Source organism: Nomascus leucogenys, chromosome 8, assembly GCF_006542625.1.
Source record: "Nomascus leucogenys isolate Asia chromosome 8, Asia_NLE_v1, whole genome shotgun sequence".
NCBI classification, from domain to species: domain Eukaryota; kingdom Metazoa; phylum Chordata; class Mammalia; order Primates; family Hylobatidae; genus Nomascus; species Nomascus leucogenys.
The window spans coordinates 9,265,131-9,292,175 of NC_044388.1; the positions used below are offsets into that span (position 1 = coordinate 9,265,131).

Below are 27,045 nucleotides of genomic sequence, written 5' to 3' on the forward strand. Positions count from 1 at the left end.
TAATAAAGACATACCCAAGGCTGGGTAATTTCTAAAGGAAAGAGGTTTAATTGACTCATAGTTCCACATGGCTGGAGAGACCTCGCAATCATGGCAGAAGACAAAGAAGAGTAAAGGGACGTTTTACATGCGGCAGGCAAGAGAGCTTGTGCAGGAGAACTCCCATTTATAAAACCATCAGATCTGGTGAGACTTATTCACTACCACAAGAACAGTATGGGGGTTTGAAACCGCCTGATGATTCAATTATCTTCACCTGGCCCTGCCCTTGACATGTGGGGATGATTACAATTCAAGGTGAGATTTGGGTGGGGACACAGCCAAACCATATCAGGAAGTTTAGCTGGTTGATGACCAAGCATCCTGACAATTGATACTTTGGTCAATTTTTCACAATCCAGGGCATGTTCGGCAACCTTGCAAATTCAGACATCTGTTTTATCAGCACATCTAAAGTGAACCTGAAGGTCAAGTGTGGTGGCTCATGCCTGTAATCCCAGCACTTTGGGAGGCCAAGGCGGGTGGATCACCTGAGGTCAGGAGTTTGAGACCAGCCTGGCCAACATGGTGAAACCCCATCTCTACAAAAATACAAAAATTAGCCAGGCATGGTGGCACATGCCTGTAGTCCCAGCTACTTGGGAGGCTAAGGCAGGAGAATCGCTTGAACCCAGGAGGCGGAGGTTGCACTGAGCCAAGATTGCACCACTGCACTCCAGCCTGGGCGACAGAGAGAGATTCCATCTCAAAAAAAAAAAAAATAATAAAATAAGGTGAACCTGAATTGCAATGACTGAGTGCAGAGCCTGATATACTTAAAAGCAGGTCAATTATTAAATTTATGGAAAAGAAATATAGTCAAGTGGCATAAGTACCTGGGTTGTTAAGTGACCAATGCATTTTATTATAGAAATGCTCACTTACAAAACTAGGGAGAAGAGTGATAATAGTAATAATGAACACCCTTTGTTAACACCACCCCCATGTGCTTGTCACTTGGTTACAACAATTATCACCATTTACCATAGGGTTTTCATCTATATCTTTCACTGTATTTTTTTACCTGTTCGTAGGCTATTTGGAAAGGCAAATTATCAAAAGGCGTTGTGGTGAGTACAGAGGCATGACAAGGAGTTTTATGCAGCCTTAAGAATCTCTCAGCTAAGACAATAGTCTTGCCAAGGAAACAGTAATTCTTCTGGACCAGAATCCCCTTCCCCCTAAATTGTGCTTGAGTAGGCAGTACCATGCCTACCTCTTTGGAATCCTTTTTTATTATTCTAGATGAATCTTTTCCTCCTATTGAACTAATGTTTTCCATGCACAGTAGAGTAACACTACTTGTATTACTGTTTACTCAGTTACAACTGGTTCTGCCTCTCTGGGACCATTCCTATCCATCTTAAACAGTGTCTCTACACTCTACAGTCAAAACAAACTCTGTTTTGGTTTGTACTACAGAAATTTTGCTCAGAGTGCAACTTTATTTCCTTTAGCTCCAAATAACTGAGAGAGGGGTATGACATCCCTCTTTACTCTCATATAACTGAAAATTACCAGGCCTACAGTCTTAACATAGCATTGTTCTATGTAGAGGAATTAGGGTAGTGCTATGCCAATTACTCATTTTTATGCACATATTGTTTTTGGATGCTTAAGAACTCCAGAACGGTTCACTCCTGCCATACTTTCCAAACTTGTTTCCTTGGATTTTCTTTGCAGGATAAGAAATCCCCACAGACAAAACATCTCATCTACGTCTACTTGAAAAAAAAAAAGATCTCACAACATGTTGTTTTACCCATCCCTTGAAAAGATCATTTTTTAAATGAGTAGGGAATGCTCTGATTCTCTTTTAAATAATATTTTATAAGCAAGGGGCACTCAAATCTTTGCTAATGGCTTAAAAGAGAGAATGTTTTTGAGTTTTAAATATATTCAGAAATATGCCGAAGTTCAAACTTACAGTACACTGGTTAAAAGCACAAACTTTGGGGTCAGTTTGGTTCAAATCCCAGCTGTGTGACCTTAGACAAGTTGCTAAATTTCTCTGTGCTTTTTCCTCATTTGTCAAATAAGGAGTATTAATAGTGTCTTAACACATTAAAACCCTACAACAGCCCTAAAAAAGTTATTATAAGTAAAGCACTTAGAATAGTTCCTGGCACACAGTAATCACTATGTAAATGTTACACATATAACATTTATATATATGATGTATAACTATTACCACTTAAATATATGAATAATAACTATCAATAGTTATTTGTATAACTATATAAATGTGATTATTATTTTAAAATATTATTACAAAGGCTCAATTTAATAAACTACCTGAAGGATCCTTGTGAATTAAATAATTCTGTATGAATTAGAGCTAAAGAGAAAAGGCTCAAGATTTGTTAAATAGTTCAGGACTATCTGGCATTTCTAAGTGAAAATAAAACAAAAAACTCATACATATACGTCAGTTTTTGAATGAAATATTTCCGTTTGAAAGAAAAAGAAACAGGAAATAAAGAGAAATTTTTAACTGAAAGAAGCATTCAGTTGCTCTACACATGTACTTTTCATTCACAGGCATAAAAGCAATCCTTACGCTCTCAAAAGTAAGCAGTTTTGACAGTCCCTTAACAGAAAAAAATCAGCATTTAAACAATTCTAACCATACGGTCTGTGTAATTAAAATTGAGGTAGACAAACCCAAAGTACAATTATTTGTACATAACGCTATGTAAATGAGAGAATAAAGAAGCAGTTCTATTAATAACTGAATGTGGGCCGGGTGCAGTGGCTCATGCCTGTAATCCCAGCACTTTGGGAGGCTGAGGCGGGGGGATCACAAGGTCAGGAGATCAAACCAGCCTGGTGAATATGGTGAAACTCCGTCTCTACTAAAAATACAAAAATTAGCTCGGTGTGGTGGCGCATGCCTGTCATCCCAGCTACTCAGGAGGCTGAGGCAGGAGAATGGCTTAAACCCGGGAGGTGGAGATTGCAGTGGGCCAAGACTGCGCCACTGCACTCCAGCCTGGCGACAGAGCGAGACTCCGTCTAAAAAAAAAAAAGAATGTTGAACGTTATTTCTGTTTTCTTTGTTGTTGTTGTTTATTTTTTTGAGACGGAGTCTCGCTCTGTCTCCCAGGCTGGAGTGCAGTGGTGCAATCTCAGCTTACTGTAAGCTCTGCCTCCTGGGTTCACGCCATTCTCCTGCCTCAGCCTCCCGAGTAGCTGGGACTACAGGTGCCCACCACCAAGCCCGGCTAATTTTTTGTATTTTTAGTAGAGATGGGGTTTCACCGTGTTAACCAGGGTGGTCTCGATCTCCTGACCTCGTGATCTGCCCACCTCGGCTTCCCAAAGTGCTGGGATTACAGGCGTGAGCCACCGCGCCAGGCCTATTTCTGTTTTTTTTTTTTTTTTAACTGAAGACAGGAGACTTGTTATATTTTCTAAATTCAAATATTAAACAGATATGTTAAAAATGTGAGACCAAAGGCTGGACGCAGTGGCTCACAATCCCAGCAATTTGGGAGACTGAGGTGGGCAGATCACGAGGTCAGGAGTTCAAGACCAGCCTGGCCAACATAGTTAAACCCCATCTCTACGAAAAATACAAAAATTAGCTCGGCATGGTGGCGTGTGTCTGAAGTCCCAGCTACTTGGGAGGCTGAGGCAGGAGAATCGCTTGAAGCCGGGAGGTGGAGGTTGCAGTGAGCCGAGATCATGCTGCTGCACTCCAGCTTGGGCAACAGAATGAGACTTTGTCTCAAAAAAAGTGAGACCCCCCCACCAACAAAAAATGTTTGAGGACAAAAGGTGTCAAAATTAACAAACTGGAAAGCTAAATCATATCAAATATTCATCTAATCTAAAATCACGTATGAAGTGCTTCTGTTGAAAAGAAAAAACCCAGTAATTCATTTTATCTATTATTTGAATCTTACTTTCAAACTTAAAAATTACAACTGAAAAGATGTTTATATCTATTTTGAGACTTTTCAAACAACAGAATTAAATTACTGATGATTACTCTCTTAACATCAAGATGAGAAAGAATTTGCCCGAAATCCTGAGAGTAAATAAATCTTTTCTTAGAGTTTTCATGCAGTTACCAACAACCCCACAAGGGGATGCTATGGCTCTACAGTTGACGGAGGAGGTTAAAAGTTTTATTTCCAACTTAGAAGAAACAGCATTCACATTTTTATGTTTCCTTACAACTATGGAAGTATATATGAATGACCAGATGTTCCTATTTCACGGTATATAAATTTTAGCACTTATATTTCTGGTAGGTTACTTTAAAATATCATGGGCCAAAAACATCTATAAAAATAAAATTAGTTTGTTAATGTTCTTACATACTGCCAAGGAAGCTGCACAAAGTTTTGCCAAATTTGGAAGGGATCTCTGGAGACAGTCTTACTTAAAAAACAGATTATGTGGCACATTTCAAGTTCATTTTGAGGGACCTGGAGGCACTACAACGCGTTTTTCTCTTCTGTACTGAGTGGTCTGGCACATAATTTTAAAAACTTGACAAACTGAGCTCAGAAATTTTCATTTTAAAATGTATGCTATTTGATGGAAGGTGGAAAACACGGTGTAGTGGGAGGATGACAGGTCCCAAATCTTCGTCAATTTTTCATAGTGACTACGTTTGATTTTTTTTCCCCCTCTGTGGATGCATTTTACAAACTATAATACACAAAATGCCAACATAAAGACCAATAAATCTTAGATCTGCCTTAAACTAGAGAGGCAAAAATAAAGTAAAAATCAGTCTACAAGTGATAACTGCTCCAGGACAAGACTCTAAAATGAAGATGTCTGATGGCCAATCAGAAGAGGCAGGCTCTTTTAGGGACAGATGAAACTGATATCCATAAGAAACACCTAAACACTCCTCTTTGAGGCAGCAGAAACTGAGTTCCAAAAAGTGCTCCTTAAAAGGCAAGTGAGAAAGGCATGTTCATTTATATCCAGTTGAAACCAAAATCTAGCAAGAGAGATGCTGGGCAACATACTGAAAGGATACACACGCTTTTAAGTGCTATAGACAGAAAAAAACAATAGTTTCACATTGATTCTGCTAAAGAAACTAGCTCAATGTAATGTCTGAACATTAATTTGAATTAAACATCAGTTTAATGTTATTATTAGAGTCACTGAAAACTAAAATAATATTATAGTCATTATTGAACACCAAGAGCCCTAAAAAGTGCCAGCTCAACAACATAAGACCTTAGACATTCAAAAAGTAACATTAGGGCCATCTACAGTACATTTCAATGGGGTGTGGTAAAGGAAGAACAGTGGTTAGTTCTCATAAACTGAGCCCCCTAAATAAAATCCCTTGCTTTCAAATATCCACAGTTCCTATAACCACTAATAAAACTTCTGAAATGCAGACACTGATTTGTGACCAAGCGTTTTCTTACATGAACTCTTACGTAATGTTTTAAATGTTTCCCATTTTTCTCCTTAAGAGTCAAGTCTTCACTTCCGAACAGAAAAATATTCCTAGATGATTCAGTTCTTTTTTCTCAGTACCACAGGTCAAGTAATAAAACTTACAATTTACTTCTGCAACAATGAATTAATGAACATATCAATATTAATAACGTTTGGCTTATTACATGGAAAATTTAAAATATGTTCAGAGTAAGCATCTATTTGCATATATATACTGTATTAAAGAGAATTAAACTATGGAGTTCACTAAAATTCTGGGCTCTTACCAGGCTTGATGAGAGGAATCAGTTCTTAATACGTTCACAGGAACCTTAATCTCACCTAGGAAAACATCTTGGACTAGGTTTCCATTGTTCCACAAGTCGATCCTGAAAATTGAAAACCGGCTTTATGTTTTGCAAACAATGTTTAAGAGAGTTCACACCACAAAACAGCTTCAAATTACTTTGATCTGTATTATAGCATTAATTTTACATGCTTAAAAGATGTTAGCGACACCATATACATACCTCACTATCCAGACTAGAGATGCAAAATACTACAGCAGCTTTTATTTAAAAAGCACAGAAAGTAATTTTAAATAGTCTAAAAGAAGGCACTTAAACCTGTCTTAGTTTGAAAGTCGAGGCTTTATTTTAACCTGTAGCAATAAGGACTACAGAAAGAAACTACAAAAAGAAACCAACTTAAGACTAGTTTCTCTCTAGATTACCACCAATTTATATAGAAAAATTAGAAAAATACATTACCTGATCACTCCAAACACATGATTAATATACCATCTAGATGAACACACTGTTAACATCACACCTACACATGCATTTATAAGATTTTTCCTTCGCAAAGGGCATAGATATTTAAGACCTAGGAAACAGCACAAACTTCAAACACATGCACCTGTTGAATTATCTTCTTACCTCACTGAAATTTCTGTTAGACAGCAGATATGTTAAGAAGAATAAAAAAAAATTTCTAAATTGGCTGAGATATAACTTCCTTTCCATCCATTACACTATAATCCAGAAATGTAAGGAACAACTTGGGAAAAATTAAAAATCAATACAATAAAACAGATGAAAATTAGATCATCTTTGTTTATAAAATTAATACACCTTGACTATTTCTGCAAACAAATCAGACTTTGGAAAGATAATCTGGATTTAAATTAGTTGCATATTCCTCTAAGTCTCATCAACCAACTTGCTATAGACAATTCTATTAAAGTTGGTTTATCGTTTTTGGTTGAATCTAGGATTTTCTTTTGGTACACAAAAAAGCAATTCTGTAAAACCCCAAGGCACATACCTGATTTCTAGCTTTTCAATGTCCTCCTCTTCTACCTGGAACTGGGACTTTCTGGTGTAACTACTGGATCTGGTTACCTGTAAACAAAATATTTCAGTAAAAATTTTTTTTAAAAAAATACATTTTTCCTACAGCTTAAAAATGATCATCTGCAAAATATTCAATTGTGGATAAAAGCAGAGGAAAATGTCCACGTAATATTTTACTCAATACCTGAATATAAAAGCAACTATGGAAGTAGCAGAAAAGAATAAGGTAGTGTAAAAAAAAAAAATCAAAATAATCTTTGTCTCTATGCCATTCCTATCAACTCAATATATGGCAATGGCCAGGTGCAGTGGCTCATGCCTGTAATCCCAGCACTTTGGGAGGCCAAGGCGGGAGGATTGCTTGAAGCCAGGAGTTCAAGACCAGCCTGGGCAACAAAGTGAGACTGTCTCTATTTTAACAAAAATAAAATAAAATAAATATATCAATGAACATTAGATTCTCTGGCTCATAGGTAGTCAGTTGGTGACTCAGAAGTGTTTAAAGATTTTCTCACATTTCTCAAGACACCAATCCTACCCTGCACTTCCTTCTCACATTTTTGCTGGAAATAGCAAGGCCATTGGCAGGAACTTCCTCAATGACCGTTCACCTGAACTTGTCCACTCCCACACAGGGTTCTCTACTTGAGTTTTTCTCATGCTCTTCTGAACAAGAGAATGAGATGATTTTCTTCTTTTCTAAGACTAGCCACCCACACAGGGTATGCAATAAGCATTCAGTAAGCATTATTTGATCTATTTTAATTACAGCTTTCTATACCAGCTTGTTCATCTCACTCAAGTCTAAGAAAAATTCTCCCCTTAAATTATGGTCTTCCTATCTCTTTCCTTTCTCAGACAAATATCTGAAAACTGTAATCCATCCTTACAGCTTGTACTTCCTCACCACCCACTCACTATAGTAACTCCTTATAATCTTGGCTTCCTCACAGATCACTCTCCTAAAATCTCTCTCTTCATCACCAAATCTGATGATGAATTCTCAGTTCTTACCTCCCTTGATCTCCTATTTAATTTAGTGATCATAGAACTGTATCTCCTTTCCCAGAAACACTCTGTAGAGTTTACCCGGGCACTACCTTGGCAACCTTATGCTGCTGTCTTTGTTTCTTTTTCAGAATCTACAGATATATTATTCTTCAAAATCTTATGTTTTATACTAAAAACAACTTGGAGCTGCACAGTGCTGTACAGTCTACAAAGTGCTTTCACATCCATTATCTCCTTTGTTCATCAGAATGCTGCTCAGAGGCAGGCAGGGCTAGATTTACTATCCTCACTTAAAAATGAGGAAGCTGAAGTACAGAAATTAAATGACATGCTCAAAGTTGAATATTTAAGTCGCAGAAATTAGTTTCTTCACTTTTCTCCTGTATCGTATACCTCTATTCTCTTGGCTTTCTTGGCTGTTTATATAAACAAACCTTGAATGTTGGTCAATAGCTATCACTCATATTAAGTTTCAGTCATGAACTCCCTACTGGAGGATTTAAAATGTCAGCCCTCAAGCTAATTATGCTCCAAACTAAACCACTTTCATTTTCCTTCTTCCCTACCTTTCTATTTTTCCAGATTTGGAACCTTAGGGGCAGCATTCAATTACTTCCTTTCTCTTTTTTTCTATCACCAATTTGTTACCTTGCCCCTTGCATTCTCTCTTTTATCTGCCTCTTCTTCTCTATTTCCATAGTGCTCTCTTGAAAGATACCCCATCCCCTCCCCATTTTTCTTACACCTAAAGTACAACAGTTTCCCCATCTTTGTTCTTTCTCCCTAAGCCACCTGGACCTCAGATCATATTTAATTCCTTCCCAAACACTGTTTTACTCATTACTTATAGGCTCATTTACTTAAGCACCACAGCTAGGCACTCAAGGCCTTTCATCAGCTGGTCCTACTCTACCTTTCTAATCTTAGTTCCCATTATTTCCTTACACAAGCCCAGTAAAATCAGTACTCACTGTACTTTGGACATAACTTTCTGCTTTTCTGTCTCTGTGCCTCTGCTCAAAATGTTCGTCATCTCTAATACTCTCTTTCCTCAATCTTAGAAAATCCAATCTTTCTTCAAGCCTTTAATGGAGCAGAGTTCATCTGACCTCCCCAATATCTACCGCATTTTACTGTTGTGTATATGCATACATGTGTCTGCTTTGTGTTCCTTGCTTTAGATAAAGGACAGAGATGGAAATGTATCTATCTTTATAACCAACAAAAGGCCCTCTGAATGAATGTTGCAAGGCCTAACAAGTACTCCTGCTACAGCAGGCAGGTCAGGCCTTCTACTTTTAAAAGGTCATCTGCTGACTGTAAGGATCCATGAAGCAGAGTAGATTCCATCCAGCTGAGGTTTAAGGTATGTGGGCTAATGGGGAGTGTGAGTGCCTTTAGTCAGCAGCCCTTTACATTGCTGCCTTCTTTGTTTTCTCCAGGTTAGATGCAACCGCCATTAATAAATGTAGAACAACTGCACCAAGTCCTTAGCCAGGAAATGGAAAAGTCTCACACTGGTACTTTTTCTTTTGTTTTTTTTTCTCCCTTGCTTTCCCCTCCACAATTCTTCCTGCTTCACTTTTGGCATTTTCTTCGGCCTGTGTTCCTTTATTAAAGTACAGCAATCAGGCATGACTAGAGGTACCCTTATTCTCTCCACTTTGAAATACCAAGAAAAATAAACACACAGAAGAAAAGGCACAAAATGTAACTCCTTTTTTCAAACCTTCCCTACACGTTGATATGAACTGCAACATGCTTTATTAGAATACAATCTTTTTGAGAGTTTGATTTCTTTTTCTGTAGTTTGCAAATAATAAGAAAAAGGATTTCTTTAACAAATGCTCCAAAGAAAAGCACTCCAAAGCACTGTATTTGGGACAACTTCAAGGCAGCTAAAGCTATCTATGAAGATAAGCAGGTGTCCACAGAATGAATTAGGCTTAAAAAAAGAGTAATAATAAGGCTGTAATCATACAGTATTTTATGGTCTCAAAGGATTCTCACATGCTTTGGGTCTTACAAAAACTCTATGAGTCAGGTAGTGCTGCTATTTTCCCTTCCAATTATTCTTTCACAGGATAAGAAACTTGAGTCACATTTAGTGACTCTTTCAGTCAACCTGAGGGGAACTCAGATTTATTGAGTGATAATTATACTTACTTCACTAGTGACTGTCAAAGGCTACCCTGCAGAAGAGTCCTGTGGCCACTATGTGTTAGGTAGGGAGCTGGGTAGGGTAAGGGAGGGTGCAAAGGAGGGCATGACAGTGATGATGACTGGGGAGTGGGTATGGCCCCGGCCCTTCCTGCTCCCAAATTAGAGCTCTGCTTTTATTCATTTTATATATTGGGCATCCATTGCATCACACCATGGTTTTACTGCTTTCAGGAGAGAAATGCTGATCTGCATTAATTGATAAAATGATTACTATGACTGTGGTTTGAAAAAAGAAATCAACTAGCATTAAATATTACATATTTAATGTTAACATTTACGTAAAACAAAAAATTACCTCAAAATAAAAGATTTCATTAAACTGCGGATTGCTTGTTTTCTTCTTTACTTTTGTCTTCTTTTGGTCATTCCTGTTCCAATGTGGTAGAGTTTTACCTTGTAGAACTTAACAGTACACAATTATAAAACATGCTATTTCCAACCAGGGAGCCTGACCTCCATTTAAAGTTAAGGTGTCTCAGGGAAGATTCAGTTTTAAATATTGCTTGGAAAAAACTAAGTGTCCTTATAAACTCAAATCAAAGAATATATAAGCTTTAGGCATCCCCTATGTGCCAAGATTGTATTATTCTCTCTACGGACACACTAGATTGCCAACCTTTTTCAGGGGTTTTAAAAACACATTCTATTCTATAAGCAACTCAGAATAAATAGAAGGAAGACAATAAGATTTAGAGTACCTTCATCTATGTTGAAAAATACCCAAGGAACTTGAAAAACATTCTTAACTCAGCTTACTTCTTAGGCTTCAGGTACAATAGAGACTTCTTAAAAAAATCTTTTAATTTAATTACAGATTCAGAGGAGATCACAAAAAATGTATAAGGAAACCTTGTGTCTTTACCCAGCCTCTCCCAGTGTTAACATCTTACACAACTACGGTACAATAGCAAAACCAACAGTGACTTTTTATTTTTCAGTTTTTTGAGACGGAGTTTTGCTCTTGTTGCCCAGGCTGGATGGAGTGCAATGGTGCAATCTTGGCTCACCTCCTTTGCCTCAGGGTTCAAGTGATTCTCCTGCCTCAGCCTCCCAAGTAGCTGGGATTACAGGCATGCGCCACCACACCCAGCTAATTTTGTATTTTTAGTAGAGACGGCGTTTCTCCTTGTTGGTCAGGCTGGTCTCGAACTCCTGACCTCAGGTAATCCGCCCGCCTCGGCCTCCCAAAGTGCTGGGATTACAGGCGTGAGCCACCTGCGCCTGGCCAGACTTTTTAAAACACAAATTCATATGCCAAATTGTCTCTAACTGTATGTTACCAAATAATTAAAGAATTTGTCAGGTAGAGATCACTAAAAAAAACAAAAATAGCTCCACTAGATTGAACATTTTTAACACGCAAAAATAAATCTTTCTAATAGCACTTAATGTCATACGACTGAGTATCTGCTAATAGCATACTATTGTTTGAGCACCTAATAAATACCAGCATGGTACTAGGTACTTTACATACGTACATAAAGACATTTTTCAAAGTGACTTAGTAGTGATTTTCTACAAAGTAAGAATAACTAGAGATTCTGGGGATGGGGAAAAGGGGTGTGTATGTATGCATGTATGTGTGCGTAGAGGGAATACTGTGATTCTTGCTTCCTGATTCTAAACCTTCAAGTTGTAGACATATTTCAGATGTGTTAGTTCCTTAAAGAAACCATAATGAAGTCATATAACACACTGTATTACAAAATGCTATAGGTTTTTTCACAAATTATTATAAATCATTTAAATCAATGATATGGTACACTTTGCCATGCTCTAGTACTTCAGCAGTTTTTCTACAGTTGGAATTCTCTCTGTAGAGGATAGATCTCATGAGTAGAAGAGGCAATTTTCAGTCCTGAGCTGCCTTCCAGACAAAAATATATAAATTGTCTTGTTATTCTGAACTGGCATTCATTAAAACAGGATTTTACATGCATAAAATTCAGGATATTTGAAAGTAGGAATGCTGATGCATGAAAAGTCAAGTTTATGTTTTAAAGTACTACATTGTAAAAGTATAAAACTGAGGTTGTTCCTTAAAGCCTAAGAGCATGGCAGATTTAAAATGGGGTACCAATTTCTGTCTGTAAAAAGAAGGCTTTGTTATTGACAAGTGTATAATAGAATTCACTAAAGATTTTTCTTTCAAAGCATTTATTACTGTGTGTTATAAATAGCTATTTATCATTTGCTCGTAGAATCTTTTTAAATTTTTAAATCAAACATCAAAACTTTAAAACCTAATAATAATTCAATAAACATTACCTAGAAGGGCCCACTAGAGAAACTGTTGCATAAGGGTCACAGCTTTGGCCATTTATCAGAGGCAACCCATGGCATGCCTTGATGCTAAGGTAGAATAAAAGAGATTTAACATATTAGATTCCAGTTAAACAAGACAAAACATTATCTTTAAACACAAACTAATACATTCAAAAGGTTAAGAATTGTTTTCCATGTGTCTGCAGTTGTATGGCTATATACTACCTATTTCATACATATATATGTATGCATTTTTAAATTTATGCTATGTTTTCAAAATGAGACTAAACAGGAATGCCACAATCATTAATGAAACTGTCAAACACAGGCTGAGCATTCCAAATTCAAAAATCCAAAGTCCTCCAAAATTCGAAACTTTCTGAGCACTGACACGATGCTCCAAGGAAACGCTCACTGGAGCATTTCAAATTTGGGCTTTTTGGATTTGGGATGCTTAATGGGCAAGTATATATAATGCAAATACTCAAAAAAAAACCAACAAGAATAAGAAATTCAAAACACTTCTAGTCTCAAGCATTGTAGATAAGGGACGTGTAATAGTCAACACATTTCCTTCTGCTAAATCCCCAACAAGGTACATTTTGTGGTTTGCTAGTACATCAAAACTGCTGTGGCCTCTAAAAAGGAAAAGAAAGCGGTGCAAACCCTAAATGAGAAGCTACAAGCCAAGCCAGCCCTATGGCATCATATCCTCTGCTAAAGCATGAATGACAAACAAGGAAACAACTGTGGCTTCCACTTAAAAATCTGATTCATAAATATAGGGCAAGCCTCACACAATTCTGTAGCCTTTTATTCCAATTCTCAGTAAACAGCTCCTCAGTAAGCACCATTCTGTAGAAAATGTTTTAGACCATAAAAACCAAGGTCATCTAATCTACTCCATGGCTCACAGTTGTTGGTATTTACAGAGAACACAGAATCTAACTTTAGCGATTTGTTCCTCCAATTTTCTCACTAAATATTACTGAGTTTATGAGTTTAGTTTAATGTCTAAGGGTCTGCATTTTCTAATGCCTAAGAGAAACTCATGAGTGTTGTTGAAAAGTATTCTTTGTTGAAAGATGCAAGCTGTTGAGTAACATCCTTATTTCTCTCCACAACCCACAGGTCACAGATGTGAGTGAAGTGCTATTGGTATACTGCAGAGTAAAGACAGAAATGGTAATATGACTCATTTCTATTAAGCTGAGCATCAAAAAATAAATAAAGAAATTTTGAAACTAGCCAAAGAAAACACAAGCCAAGATAATTCTGGTTTTTAATGTTGGGTTGAGGTATAGTCAGATTTTCCCACTGTACATACTGCTTAAAACTTACCCTTCTCAGGCTAAACCTCAAAATGATATCTAATACGGCATTTACAGTTTACTATGCACTTTCACAAAATGCACCTAATTCTCACAACTGCCTTTGTGAAGAGAATTATGCCATTTAAAAGAAGTAAGGCTCAGAGGTTATGTGAGAAAGTTACAACGTAAGGCTCAAAGAGGTAGCATAACTTGTAAGAAGCTGGCCAAGACTCAATTTCTACTTTTTAATTTCGTTACTGAAGTCCAGTGCCCTTCTACATTCCCACTGTGCCCCCAAATACAATATTTATGTCACATAAACACCAATTATGAGAAACCTTAATGACAGAAATCCAATTTTCTATTTTATGAGGTCTAAAAAAACCAGAGGAAAATGCAGTACTGACTTATAAAAAACTTATGAAAGGATAAGAATACCCACAAACCAAAACAAGGATGCCATAAACCAGAAGTGTCACCCTACAGAAATCATCAGTACTCTTAATTTTTAAATATAAAACAGTTAAAAATCGAGTTTTCTGCAAAACTTAATATTATTAAATATAGGTTATTCATTACATATATTTGGAAATATTATTTTTCTAATTACCTAGGATAGCACTGTTCTTCCAATCTGTAAGTCAAGCAATTTCATATCATAAATCATGGATGGGCAGAAAACAAATGTTGAAAATAACCTCAATATAAGGAATTTTATATTTTATTTATATGTGACATATAAAGCATTTATAATACGGTATCTAAAATTTACAAAGTAAATATTATAAACAGTTTACAATCAGACTGATCTGATTCTTTTCTTTGGATTTTTTTTTTAAACTAAAAGAAAATTTTAACTTCTACATCCAGGTAAGATGGAGTAACAGGAACTAGATTTACTCTCCACCCAAAATGAATTGGACAAAATCAGCAGTGAAGGACAGGTGAGCCCTCCAACTGCCCCAGCTTACAGCTAAATGGTTTCTCTGAGAAGAGGAGGCAAAGCTGTCAGCAGGAGGAGGTCAAAGTGACTAGAGTCCCCAGGGCAGAGTACTAAAGGGAAGAAAGTTGCACAGAGAAAGAAAAACCTCCAGGGAGCTACAAGAATCCCCACTGAGTATTCAGCTGAATACTGATATGTGTAATATATATGAGGAAATCATCTGAGGCTGGGGAAAGAACCATTTGAAAAGAATAGAGGCAATAGTTCCTAAAACCCACACATGGCTAGCAAGAGGTACCATCAGCCACAGTAGAAAACCTGGTAATTCATGGGTACTGCCTTAATAGTAGGAAAACATAAGCCCTCCAGTAAAGGCTGTGCTTGTCTGTTTAACAAACGTTAAAAGTAAACCACAAAAGGATCAAACTGTTTCTAAGTAACTTAACCAAGTGCTGAACAAAGCTCAAGTACATTCATAGAAATATTAAAATATCCAACAACTTCACAATGTCTGGCATGCAACAGAAAATGACCAGGAATGCAAGGAACTAAGAAATTATGATCCATAATGAAAAGAAAAATCAATAGAAACAGAATCAGAAATGACAAAGAAGATAGAACTAGCAAAGACATTTAAAAGTTATAATTATATTCCATATGATCCATCCAGACACAGAAGACAATAAAAATGGAAAAATCTAGTGATGAAAAACATACTGAGTGGAATTAAACATTTGCTAAGACTTTGGGGGAGGAGTTGGATAGACATGAGAATCAGTACTTCAGTTTTTGAGACGGAGTCTCACTCTGTCGCCCAGGCTGGAGTGCAGTGGCGCAATCTCGGCTCACTGCAAGCTCCGCCTCCCGGGTTCACGCCATTCTCCTGCCTCAGCCTCCCTGTACTTCAGTTTTAAATGTGTTAAGTTTGCAATGTGATTCATCAAAGTAGACATATTAATCTGAAACTCAGAAAACAGACCTGGGTTGAATGCATAAGGTATAGGCAATTTTAAAAACCTTGTTATTTTGAAATAATTTCAGATATTCAAAAAAGCGGTTAAAATAATAGTTTCTGTATACTCATCAACCAATGCTAACGTTTTGTATAACCATAGCAGAATTACTGAAATCTGTAGCCCTTATGCAAACTTCACCGTCCTTTTTTGATCTAGGACACAATATAGGATCCCATACTGCATTTAGTTGTCATGTCTTCTTATTCCTCTCCATCCTGAGACAGTTCATTAGTTTTCCTTCTTTGCCCCATGATCTTGCCAGTGTTGGCCAGTTATTTGGTAGTGTATTCCTTAATCTGAGTTTGTCTGATGTTTACTCATGATTAGGTTGAGGTTATGTATCTTGGTGTCCTTCTCAATGCATCCTGTTGGGAGGTACTGGATGTCTCATTATTGGTGAGGTTAACTTTGATCACTCAATTAAGGTGGCATCTATCAGACATCTTGTGGGAAAGATTCTTTGAGACTTTGCAAAAATGCTGTTTGCCATCATACTTATGCTCACTTAGCATCCATAGATGATTTGTTGAATTGTCCCCTCACCCACTTATTATTGTGATGTTTGCCAATGTTGATTTTCATTTCCATCATTCCTCCTACATTCATTAATTAGAATTCTACTATAGGAAAAAGCAGTCCTTTCTCCCTACCAAGTATTTGAGTTTTTAATTGTTTATTTGTATCAGTATTTGCTTACATTTATTTTATTCTATAAGTTTTAACCCACTATTGTTATTTATTCTGAAGCTCAAATTGTTCCAGATTTGGTAATTTGAAGTCCCTTTACATTGGCTTCAATGTCCTTTTTACATATCCCCATTATTTTTAGCACTTTCTTACTTTTTGAGCCCTTAAGATGCTCCAGACTCATCTCATATTTTCCCTGCCCAAGTCCTGAAATAAGCTACTGCTAAAAAGGAGTCCAGATTCTTTTACTGAAGCTGCACTAATGCTGTAGTCATTAGCCACGTGTGGTTATTTACATTTAATTAAAATTAAACAAAATTAAACTTCAGCTCTTTGGTCACATTAGCTGTATTTCAAGTTTTCAATATCCACACATGGCTAGTGGCTACTGTTTCGGACAGTGAAGATACAAAGCATTTTCTACATCACAGAAAAATCTACTGGAGAGTGCTGACTGGAGAATTGCAAACACACACACACACACACACACACGCACACATACTCACTCATACACACTCCTACCACTGTTTTTCCCTAGAGAAGTCTGCCTTCAAATCAGAGCAGAGGAATGGGAACGATAAAAAGGACTGGGGTATGAGTGGGCAGAGATGAGGTCTGGGGAGGCATGCCTTTTAGGATAGAGATACTAGAACATGTTTATTTGTGGTGAGAACCATGTAGGGGAGAAGCTAAAGCTGTCAAAACAAGAAAAACAAGGCATAACTGAAGGAGCAAAACTCGTTAAGTAGAGGAAATAAAGGGAATCCAGAGCTCAGATGGAAGAATTCAATGTCAAGAAAAGGAGTACCTCCTCTGCTATAAGGACAAAATTATGGATGCAAATTAGGTTTATAGATTTGGATTCAGGAAGATGTAAGCAATTTCCAGGCTGTGGTGATAGAGAATCTTATAGCTGTATTAGAGAAGCACAATTAAGTTCCAGGGCAGATATAAGTGCCCATGTGAGGCCTGTGATGATAAATTTAAAGTGAAATCAGCCTAGGTGATTTTCTCCAGCAATATCCATGTGCAGATTAAACACAGAGGAAGAGGTCACTTTCAATCAGAGTTTTTCCAGATAAATAAGAATGATGAGAACAATAGTGGAGTTTACGGAACCTGCAAGAAAATGACTACAGCAATAGATCACGGAAAAAGATGTAGGAAGAAGTGAAAACAGGAACACAGTGAAGATCAATGGATGGCAGGGGGGTCTCACTAAAGTTCAAAAAAATGTTGCAGTGGGGACTTTCTAGGTCTGGAGGATAATAGTAACTACTAGGATATGAATCTTTCCATACATTACTCCCCCAAATCCAAAGTCCAGCAAGAAGCACAAAGAAAGCCATATGTGAAACCATGCCTTTAGCAATACTAAAAAACAGAGAATGTCATTAATTTCAGAATATCTGTAAGGACGAGAAATCAACAATGAATTCCATAAAGCTACCACTGGAACTCTGCTGCTACAAGACAGTGAGTACGGAGAGCAAAGACTTAAGAAACTTTGAAAAAAAGAATAAATGGAAAAACCTAGAAGAAATGGATAAATTCCTGGACATATACAACCTACCAAGATTGAACCACGAAAAAATCCAAAACCTGAAGAGACCAATAACAAGTAATGAAATTGAAGCCACAATAAAAAGCCTTCCAGCAAAGAAAAGCCTGGGACCTGATGGCTTCACTGCTGAATTCTACCAAATATTTCAAGAGGAACTAATACCAATCCTACTCAGCTAGTCCAAAAAATAGAGAGGGGAATACTTCCAAATTCATCCTATGAGGCCAGTATTACCCTGATACCAAACCAGAGAAAGATACATCAAAAAAAGAAAACTACAGGCCAATATCCCTGATGAACCTTGATGCAAAAATCTTCAACAAAATATCAGCAAACCCAATTCAACAACACATTAAAAAGACCATTCATCATGACCAAGTGGGATTTGTCTCAGGGATGCAAGGATGGTTCAGTATGTGCAAATTAATCAATGTGACACATCATATCAACAGAATGAAGGGCAAGAACCATATGATCATTTCAACTGATGCCAAAAAAGTATCTGACAAAATTCAACAGTCCTTCATAATAATAAAACCCTCAAAAAAATAGGTACAGAAGGATCAAACCTCAATACAATAAAAGCCATATAGTACATATCCATAGCTAGTATCATACTGAATGGGGAACAACTGAAAGTCTTTTCTCTAAGATCTGGAACATGACAAGGATGCCCACTTTCACCACTGTTATTCAAGTCCTAGCTAGAGCAATCAGATAAGAGATAGAAACAAAGGCATCCAAACTGGAAAGAAAGAAGTAAAATTATCCTTGTTTGCAGATGATATGATCTTATTTGGAAAAAACCTAAAGACTCCACCAAAAAACTATTAGAACTGATAAATTTAGTAAAGTTGCAGGATTGAAAATTAACACAACAAAAATCAGTGGGGTTTCTATATGCCAAAAGTGAACAATTTGAAAAATAAAGAAAGAAAGTAATACTGCTTACACAATAGCTACAAATAAAACAAAATAGCTAGGAATTAACCAAAGAAGTGGAAGGTATCTATAATGAAAACTGTTAAACACTGATGCAGGAAATTGAAGAGGACACTCAAGAATGGAAAGATATTCCAAGTTCATGGACTGGAAGAATCAATGTTGTTAAAATGTCCATACTACCTAAAGCAATCTACAGATTCAATGCAATCCCTATCGAAATACCAATGTCATTCTTCACAGAAATAGAAAAAAAAATCCCAAAATTTATATGAAACCACAAAAGACCCAGAATAACCAAAGCTATCCTGAGCAAAAAGAACAAAACTGGAAGAATCACATTATCCGATTTCAAATTATACTACAGAGCTATAGTAACCAAAACAGCATTGTACTGGCATAAAAACAGACACATAGGCCAACAGATCATTACAGAGAACCTAGAAACAAATCCGTACATCTATAGTGAACTCATTTTTAATAAAGGTGCCAAGAACATACATTGGGGAAAGGACAGTTTCTTCAATATATGGTGCTGGGAAAAACAGATATCCATATGCAGAAGAATGAAACTAAACCCATATCTCTCACCATATTAAAAAAATCAAATAAAAATGGATTAAAGGCTTAAATCTAGACCACAGACTATGAAATTACTACAAGAAAACATTGGGAAACTCTCCAGGACATTGGACTAGACAAAGATTTCTTGCATAATGGTTGCCACAAGCACACAAGCACAGGCAACCAAAACGAAAACAGACAAATGGGATCACACCAAGTTAAAAAGCTTCTACACAGCAAAGGAAACGATCAACAAAGTGAAGAGACGACCCACAGAATGGGAGAAAATATTTGCTAACTATCCATCTGAGAAGGGACTAATAACCAGAATATGTAAAGAGGTCAAACAACTCTACAGGAAAAGAATAATCTGATTTAAAAATGAGCAAAAGATCTGAATAAAGATTTCTCAAAAGAAGACATACAAATGGCAAATAAGTTTATGAAAAGGTGCTCAACATCACTGATCATCAGAGAAGTGTAAATCAAAACTACAATGAAATTATAATTTTTCTCCAGTTAAAATGGCTTTTATTCAAAAGACATGCATAACAAATATTGGTGAGGATATGGAGAAAAGGGAACTCTTGTACAGTGCTGGTGACAATGTAAATTAATAAAACCACTATGGAGAACAGTTTGGAGGTTCCTCAAAAAACTAAAAATAGAGCTACCATATGATCCAGCAATTCCACTAAAGAAAAGGAATCAGTGTATTGAAGAGATATCTGCACTCTCATGTTTACTGCAGCACTATTCACAATAGTCAAGAATTGGAAGTAATCTAAGTGTCCATCAACAGGCGAACTGATAAAGAAAATGTGGTATATATACATAATGGAGTACTTTTCAGTCACAAAAAAGAATCAGATCCTGTCATTCAAAATAACAGGGATGCAACTGGAGATCATTATGTTAAGTGAAATAAACCAGGCACAGAAAGACAAACCTCGTATGGTCTCACTTGTGGGAGCTAAAAACTCAAACAATTGAACTCATGATAACAGTAGAACAATGTTTTCCAGGGGCTGGGACGGGAAGTGAGGGTACAAAAATATAGTTAGATATAATGGATAAGATCTCGTATTTAACAGCATAAGAAGGTGACTACGGTCAACAAGAATTTATTATACATTTAAAAATAACTAAAAGAGGGCCAGGCTTGGTGGCTCATGCCTGTAATCCCAGCACTTTGGGAGGCTGAGGTGGGCACATCACGAGGTCAGGAGTTCAAGACCAGCCTGACCAACATGATGAAACCCCGACTCTACTAAAAATACAAAAATTAGGCAGGTGTGGTGGTGCACACCTGTAATCCCAGCTACTCAGGAGGCTGAGGCAGGAGAATCACTTGAACCCAGGAGGTGGAGGTCGTATCACTGCATCCCAGCCTGGTCGACAGAGCGAGACTCCATCTCAAAAAAAAAAAAAAAAAAGTATGTAGTACCTCCCCACTCTCTCTCCTGTTCCTACTCCTGCCATGTAGGACACCTGCTCCCCCTTGGCGTTCGCTATGATTGGAAGCTTCCTGAGGCATCCCCAGAAGTAGATGCTGCCATGCTTCCTGTACAGCCTGCAGAACCATGAATGAATTAAACTTCTTTATAAATTACCCAGTCTCAGGTACTTCTTTATAGCAATGTGAGAATGGACTAATACAAGACACTAACACCAAGATGACATGATTGTTATGATTATGTGACATGGATCAGAAAGCAGCCATCATAAAAATAATTCAATGAGCAATTTTTTTTTTAACTTAAGTTCAGAGGTACATGTGCAGGTCTGTTATATAGGTAAATTTGTGTCACAAGGGTTTGTTGTACATATTATTTTGTCACTTGGGTATTAAGGCTAGCACCCATTGGTTATTGTTCCTGATCCTCTCCCTCCTCCTACCCTCCACCCTCTGGTAGGCCTTAATGTCTGTTGTTCTCCTCTATGTGTCCATGCATTCTCATCATTTAGCTCCTACTGTAAGTGAGCATGTGCAGTATTTGGTTTCGTTTTCTGTTTCTGCGTTAGTCTGCTAAGGATAATGGCCTCCAGCTCCACCTATGTTCCTGCAAAGAATATGATCTCATTCTTTTTTACAGCTAGTATTCCATTGCATATATGTACTGCATTTTCTTTATCCAGTCTGCGATTGATGGCCATTTAAGTTGATTCCATGTCTTTGCTATTGTGAATAATGCAATGAGCAATTATGAATATGTTTGAAACAAAAAAACAAACAGGAAAGTCTCAGCAAAAGAAACTCTCACCAAAGGAAAAAAATTATAAAGAATCAAATATAAATTTTAGAACTTAAAAATATAAATAACCAAAAAAAAACTCCACAGATAGGCTAAACAGAAGAATGAAGAGGACAGAGGAAAGAATCAGTGAACTTGAAGACATAACAATAGAAATCACCCAATTTGAACAACAGAGGGAAAATAGACTGGGGGGAAAAGCAAAGGACAAAGCCTCAGGGGGACCTCTGGGACTGTAAAAAAAAAGACCTAACATTTGTGCCACTGGAGTTCTGAAAGAAGAAGATAGCAGAGGTGATAAAGAATAGAAGAAATAATGGTTGAAAATTCCCCAAATCTGGCAAAAGACATAAATATACGTAGTCAAGAAGCTGAGCGAACCCCAAACAGGCTAAACTAAAAGAAATCTATTCCAGGATACATCACAGTCAAGCTAAAACATATAGAAATCTAAAGGCAGGCTGGGCGTGGTGGCTCACACCTATAATCCCAGGACTTTGGGAGGCCAAGGCAGAAGGATCACTTCAGGCCAGGAGTTACAGAGCAGCCTGGCCAATATGGTGAAACCCCGTTTCTACTAAAAATGTAAAAATTAGCTGGGCGTGGTGGTGCATGCCTGTAATTCCAGCTACTTAGGAGGCTGAGGCATGAGAATCGCTTGAACCCAGGAGGCAGAGGTTGCAGCGAGCTGAGATTGTACCAATGCACTCCAGCCTGAGCGACAGAACTAGACTCCATCTCAAAAAAAAAAAAAAAAAAGGAAGAAAGAAAAAAAGAAAAGAAATCTAAAGGCAAAGAACAACCTTAAAAGAAGCCAGAGAAAAACAGTGTGTTACCTATACGGAAAAACAATTTGAATGACAATGAATTTCACATCAGAAACCATCGAGGCAAGGAAGTGGTACATTTTCAAATGTGGAAAGAAAAGAACTGTCCACTCAGAATTCTATACCTAGTATAATTATCTTTTACAAATGAAGAGGAAATCAAGACCTTCTGAGATGAAGGAAAACCAAGAGAATGTATCGCCAAGAGACTTACTCTAAAAGAATGTTAAGAGGAAACTCTATAAACTTAATCACAGAAGGAATCTTGAAACATCAGAAAGGAAAAAAATAACATGGAAAGGCCAAAAATGTGGGTAAAGACAATAGACTTACACTTTCCTTCTCCTCTAACTCTTCTCAATTGTGTTAGATGGCTGAAGCAAAAATTATAACATTGTTTGATGTGGTTCTCAATATATGTAGATGAAATATTTAAGACAAAGTATATTACAAATGGGGGAGGGTAAAGGGATTTAAAGAAAGGTAAAGTATATACATTTTATTCTAATTGGTAAAATGTTGACATCAGTACATTATGATAAGTTATGCATGTATAATGTAATACCTAGAGCAACTAAAAAAAACTATACAAAGAGATAGACTATAAATTTTTTAAAAACACAATATAAATAAATCAAAATGGAATTCTAAAAAGTGTTCAAGTAACCCACAGGAAAAAGAAAACAGAAAACTATAAAATAGAAGACAAACAGAAAACAAACAAAAAATGGCAGATTTAAGCCTAATATTCAATAATTACATTAAAAATAAATGGAAAAAACTCACCAAAAAGAGATTGGCAAAAATGATTTTTTAAAAAAGTGACCCAACTATATTCCATCTACAAAAAACTACACACAGTCATTCAGATAGATCTGAGTAAAAAAAGCCAATCTCAAAAGGTCACATAAGATTCCATTCACATAACATTCTTGAAATGACAAAATTATAGATATAAAGACAGATCAGAGGTTGCCAAGGGTTAAAGAGAGGAGTGGTTATGACTATAAAGCTATGGGATGAGGGATATCTTTATGGTGACAGAAGAGTTTCGTATCTTGGTGGTGGTAGTTACACAAATCGACACACATGATAAAATGATCTGTAACTATATACTTACATTATGCCAATGTAAATTTCCTGGTTTTGGTATTGTGCTATAGTCATGCAAGATGTACCCACTGAGGGAAAAAGAATGAAGGGTACATAGGACCTCTCTGTACTATCCTTATAACTTTCTGTAAATCTATAATTATTGCAAAATTTTAAAGTTGGGGGAAAAAAATCAAACTGCCAGAGTTCAAATTCAGGCTCCAACACTTCCTGTGTGAAATTAGGCTTATTTAACCAATATGGGCATCAGTTTTGTCATCTGCAAAATGAGGATATGGCAAGAAACAAATAACACACCAAAAAGGAAATGATATATGTACAATGTGGATGAATCTCAAAAGCATTATGCTAAGTGAAAGACAGCAGACACAAAAAAGACGTATCATACACTTTTGTTCAAGTAACACTTTGGAAAAGGCAAAAACTATAGGGACAGAAATCAGATGATAGTTGCTTGGAGCTGGGTGTGGGGAGAGGGAACTGAACTACACATCTCTGAGTAACGCCTTTTGTTATAGTTTTGATTTTTGAAATCATGCAAATATTCTATTCAAAAATAAAATTAAGCCTACAAGGATGGGGGAAAAAACTTAAACTGGGGGGAAGGGACACAAGAAAACCCTTAAACTGAATGCAAACAAACCAAACCAACCAAACTAACTGTATTTCAAATGACTATTATAATTAAACTGAAGCAGGGGAGGGAGGAGTGGAAGACCTAATCCAGATATTTTCACCATATGCTCTCAGTTGGTCTACAGAGTCAGTATGTGGAGAAAAAGCTGCAAACAGATCTTGAACTGTTTTTAGTAGGTAAACCCAAATTGAGAAACATTAAAAAAAAAAAAAAAAACTGGCTTATATTCTTTAAAAATGTTAATACAATCAAAGAAAAGCAAAAAATTATTCCATGTTAAAGGAGATTAAAGAGACATGCCAACTAAACATAAAACATAATCTTGGAGCAGATCCTTTCTTAGAAGGAAAAAAGCTCCTTAATAGACATCATTGGGACAGTTAACAAAAGTGGAACATAATAACTGCAGATTAAAATATTAGAAAATAACTACAGATTTTTAAAAAGTATTGTAACAATGTTAAACTTCCTGAATTTGGTAACTGTACTGGAGTTATTTAAGATAATATTCCTTATTCTTAGGAAATACATACTGATATATTAAGAGATAAAGAGTCATACACATGCAATCTTTTTTCAAAGAGGTTGGAAAAAATTAATGAAATAAATATTATATATAGTAGTAAACAGACATATTTATATACAGATAGAATACCTCAAAGGAGCTGGGGTTCACAATTGATGAGAATAAGTTACAGGCTGGAGCAGCAATAGGAGAGTAATAGCTACTCTACTCCCTGGCCTTACAGTATGTAGACATGATAGAAAAACAAAGCCTCTAACTGAGAAGGCTGTGAAACTGCAGTTCTTTGTGGGATATTCAGATGTCAACTAATGCAAAAACAGAGAAAACACCCAGAAGAAGTGAAGGTTATCTGGTAGTCTATTGATATCACAGAGTAGGGGTTTGGAGGGGAGGAAAAGAGTAGGGGATTGGGCTACAACAGATTTCCAGAACAGCCAGGAGATTAGAGTTTGGGTGGTAAAAAATGAGGGTGGAAGAGGTAAAAAGGAATTCAAAGTACGTGGGAATCAATACTGGTCATCTCTGAGTGGGCATTAGTTCTTGCTCCAAGGTCTCTAAAGCTCTGCTCTGTGGTATGACAATTTCTAGAGGACTTTCTTTGGGAAGCCTTTCCAATTCTCCACTGCCAGAGAGTTAGACACCCTTATCCTTAATGCCCATATATATCGTTTAACCCATATTCAATAAATGTTAGTTAAATAAATTAATGACTCACCATAACCTGAGTAGAGTATGAGAAAATTAAATTGAAAATCAACTTCACAAAAGGAATGACATAGCAGAATTTTGTTTTTGAAAAAAGTTTCTGAAGTTAAAATAAGGAGTTGGCTTAAAATCGAAAGAATACAAAATGGAGAATTATTTCTAGTTGATTTTGGTTAAAAAAAATGCTTACTGTACAACAAGCTGCTGGCATACAGTTCCATTCTCCGTTATCAGTTCATTCAGTTTTAATTCAAGGTGAACTTTACCCTATAATGACAAAAAAAAATTACAAACTGAGTAGTCTATTTTACTGACAAAATATTAAAGGTGTGTGCCTTTTCAAATCATCACAGTATTTATCCACTGACCACTAGCACATGGCTTTGCCTACACTAAGTACTTGTTAAATGAATAATAACCAAAACCAAAGATCAAAGTTCTGAAAGATATGAAACAAATACTTATGTCAAACATGGTGTTCAAATTTAAGAATTTTATGTCCAGTTCAATAAATATTTATGTATCTAATTATCATAGACTAAAAAGAAAGATAATACCTAAATTTAAGGAAATTTTGAGATAAAACCAAATTATAAAATGTAGGATGCTTTTTCCAGAAGATAAACCAGCATTAAGGACAGAAGCAGTATCATTAAAACACAGAGAAATCACACAATTCTAAAACAACTAAAAACTAAGTTACAGCCAATAAAACTCAATTTGCCACTACTTAACTTTGATCAAACAATAAAGATTTACGGAATGTCTACTATGTTTCAGAAGGCACTGTGGGAGTGGGTAGGAATCCATAGATGTCAAAGATGTAAGTCACTGCTTACAAGCAGCGTACAATCTAGTTGGGAAGACAATAAACAAAAGATAACATATGGCCAAGGGTCTTGATGGAAAGATGGGACACTGAAAATAAAGGAGTACTTTAAGAGATATTAAAAGACGAATTTTTAAAAATTAAGTAGTGTAAGTTCAAAAGAATTCAAACTATCAACTTCTCAAGAAACAAAGGCTTAGGAACAATATAATCCAGAGCTTGATATTTCTACCCTGCCGCTGGTGATGAGCAATTCTGCGCTAATCATGAGCAATTCTAACCTGGTTAAGAAACAGTACTAGATTACCTCCACCCAGATGACAAGACAAATTCTCACACTGCCATGTGGAGATTTCAGAGGAGTGATGTCTAGGGACTGATGACGTGAGTGATTTCATTAGAGGTAGGAAAGTTCATTATCTAGTCACTGATCCTCTTTAGAACAACTCCTTTCAAAAATTCTTTCACAGAAACCTAACCTGAAACACTCTCACTATTTTAAGGGGACTTATACCAGAATGAATCTGAGGTCCACCAGGTACAAAGCTCAGGGTTAGATGAATAGTAAGAGATGAGCAATAAATACTGATGGATCTTAAAACAAAATCTGCCTGAGAAAGCTAAGGTCTAAAGCAGCAAACACACCTGTGGTAGCAAAATTAATAGCAGTTACGTGGAGCTGGCATTAAATTAAGCAAATCTTCCACTAAAAATCTAGGCACAAATATTTATAAAATTATATATAATTTGTAAACCAGGTCTTTCATTATTCCTGCATTTAGTATTTACAATCTCTACTATTCAAGGGTGATC

General features: G+C 36.5%; 1 protein-coding gene across 3 annotated transcripts in view; it reads right to left on the bottom strand.

Moving 5' to 3' along the window:
* RASA2 (RAS p21 protein activator 2) overlaps nt 1–27,045 on the bottom strand; it is a 128,697-nt gene that overhangs the window by 49,189 nt on the left and 52,463 nt on the right. For all 3 annotated transcript variants that reach the window (XM_030816723.1, XM_030816722.1, XM_030816724.1), the window contains exons 5-9: nt 25,594–25,670; nt 12,315–12,398; nt 10,342–10,414; nt 6,784–6,860; nt 5,745–5,846 (exon numbers count right to left, since the gene is read on the bottom strand). In XM_030816723.1, the coding sequence (XP_030672583.1) occupies nt 5,745–5,846; nt 6,784–6,860; nt 10,342–10,414; nt 12,315–12,398; nt 25,594–25,670 (413 nt within the window). The remainder of the gene's footprint in view (nt 1–5,744; nt 5,847–6,783; nt 6,861–10,341; nt 10,415–12,314; nt 12,399–25,593; nt 25,671–27,045) is intronic.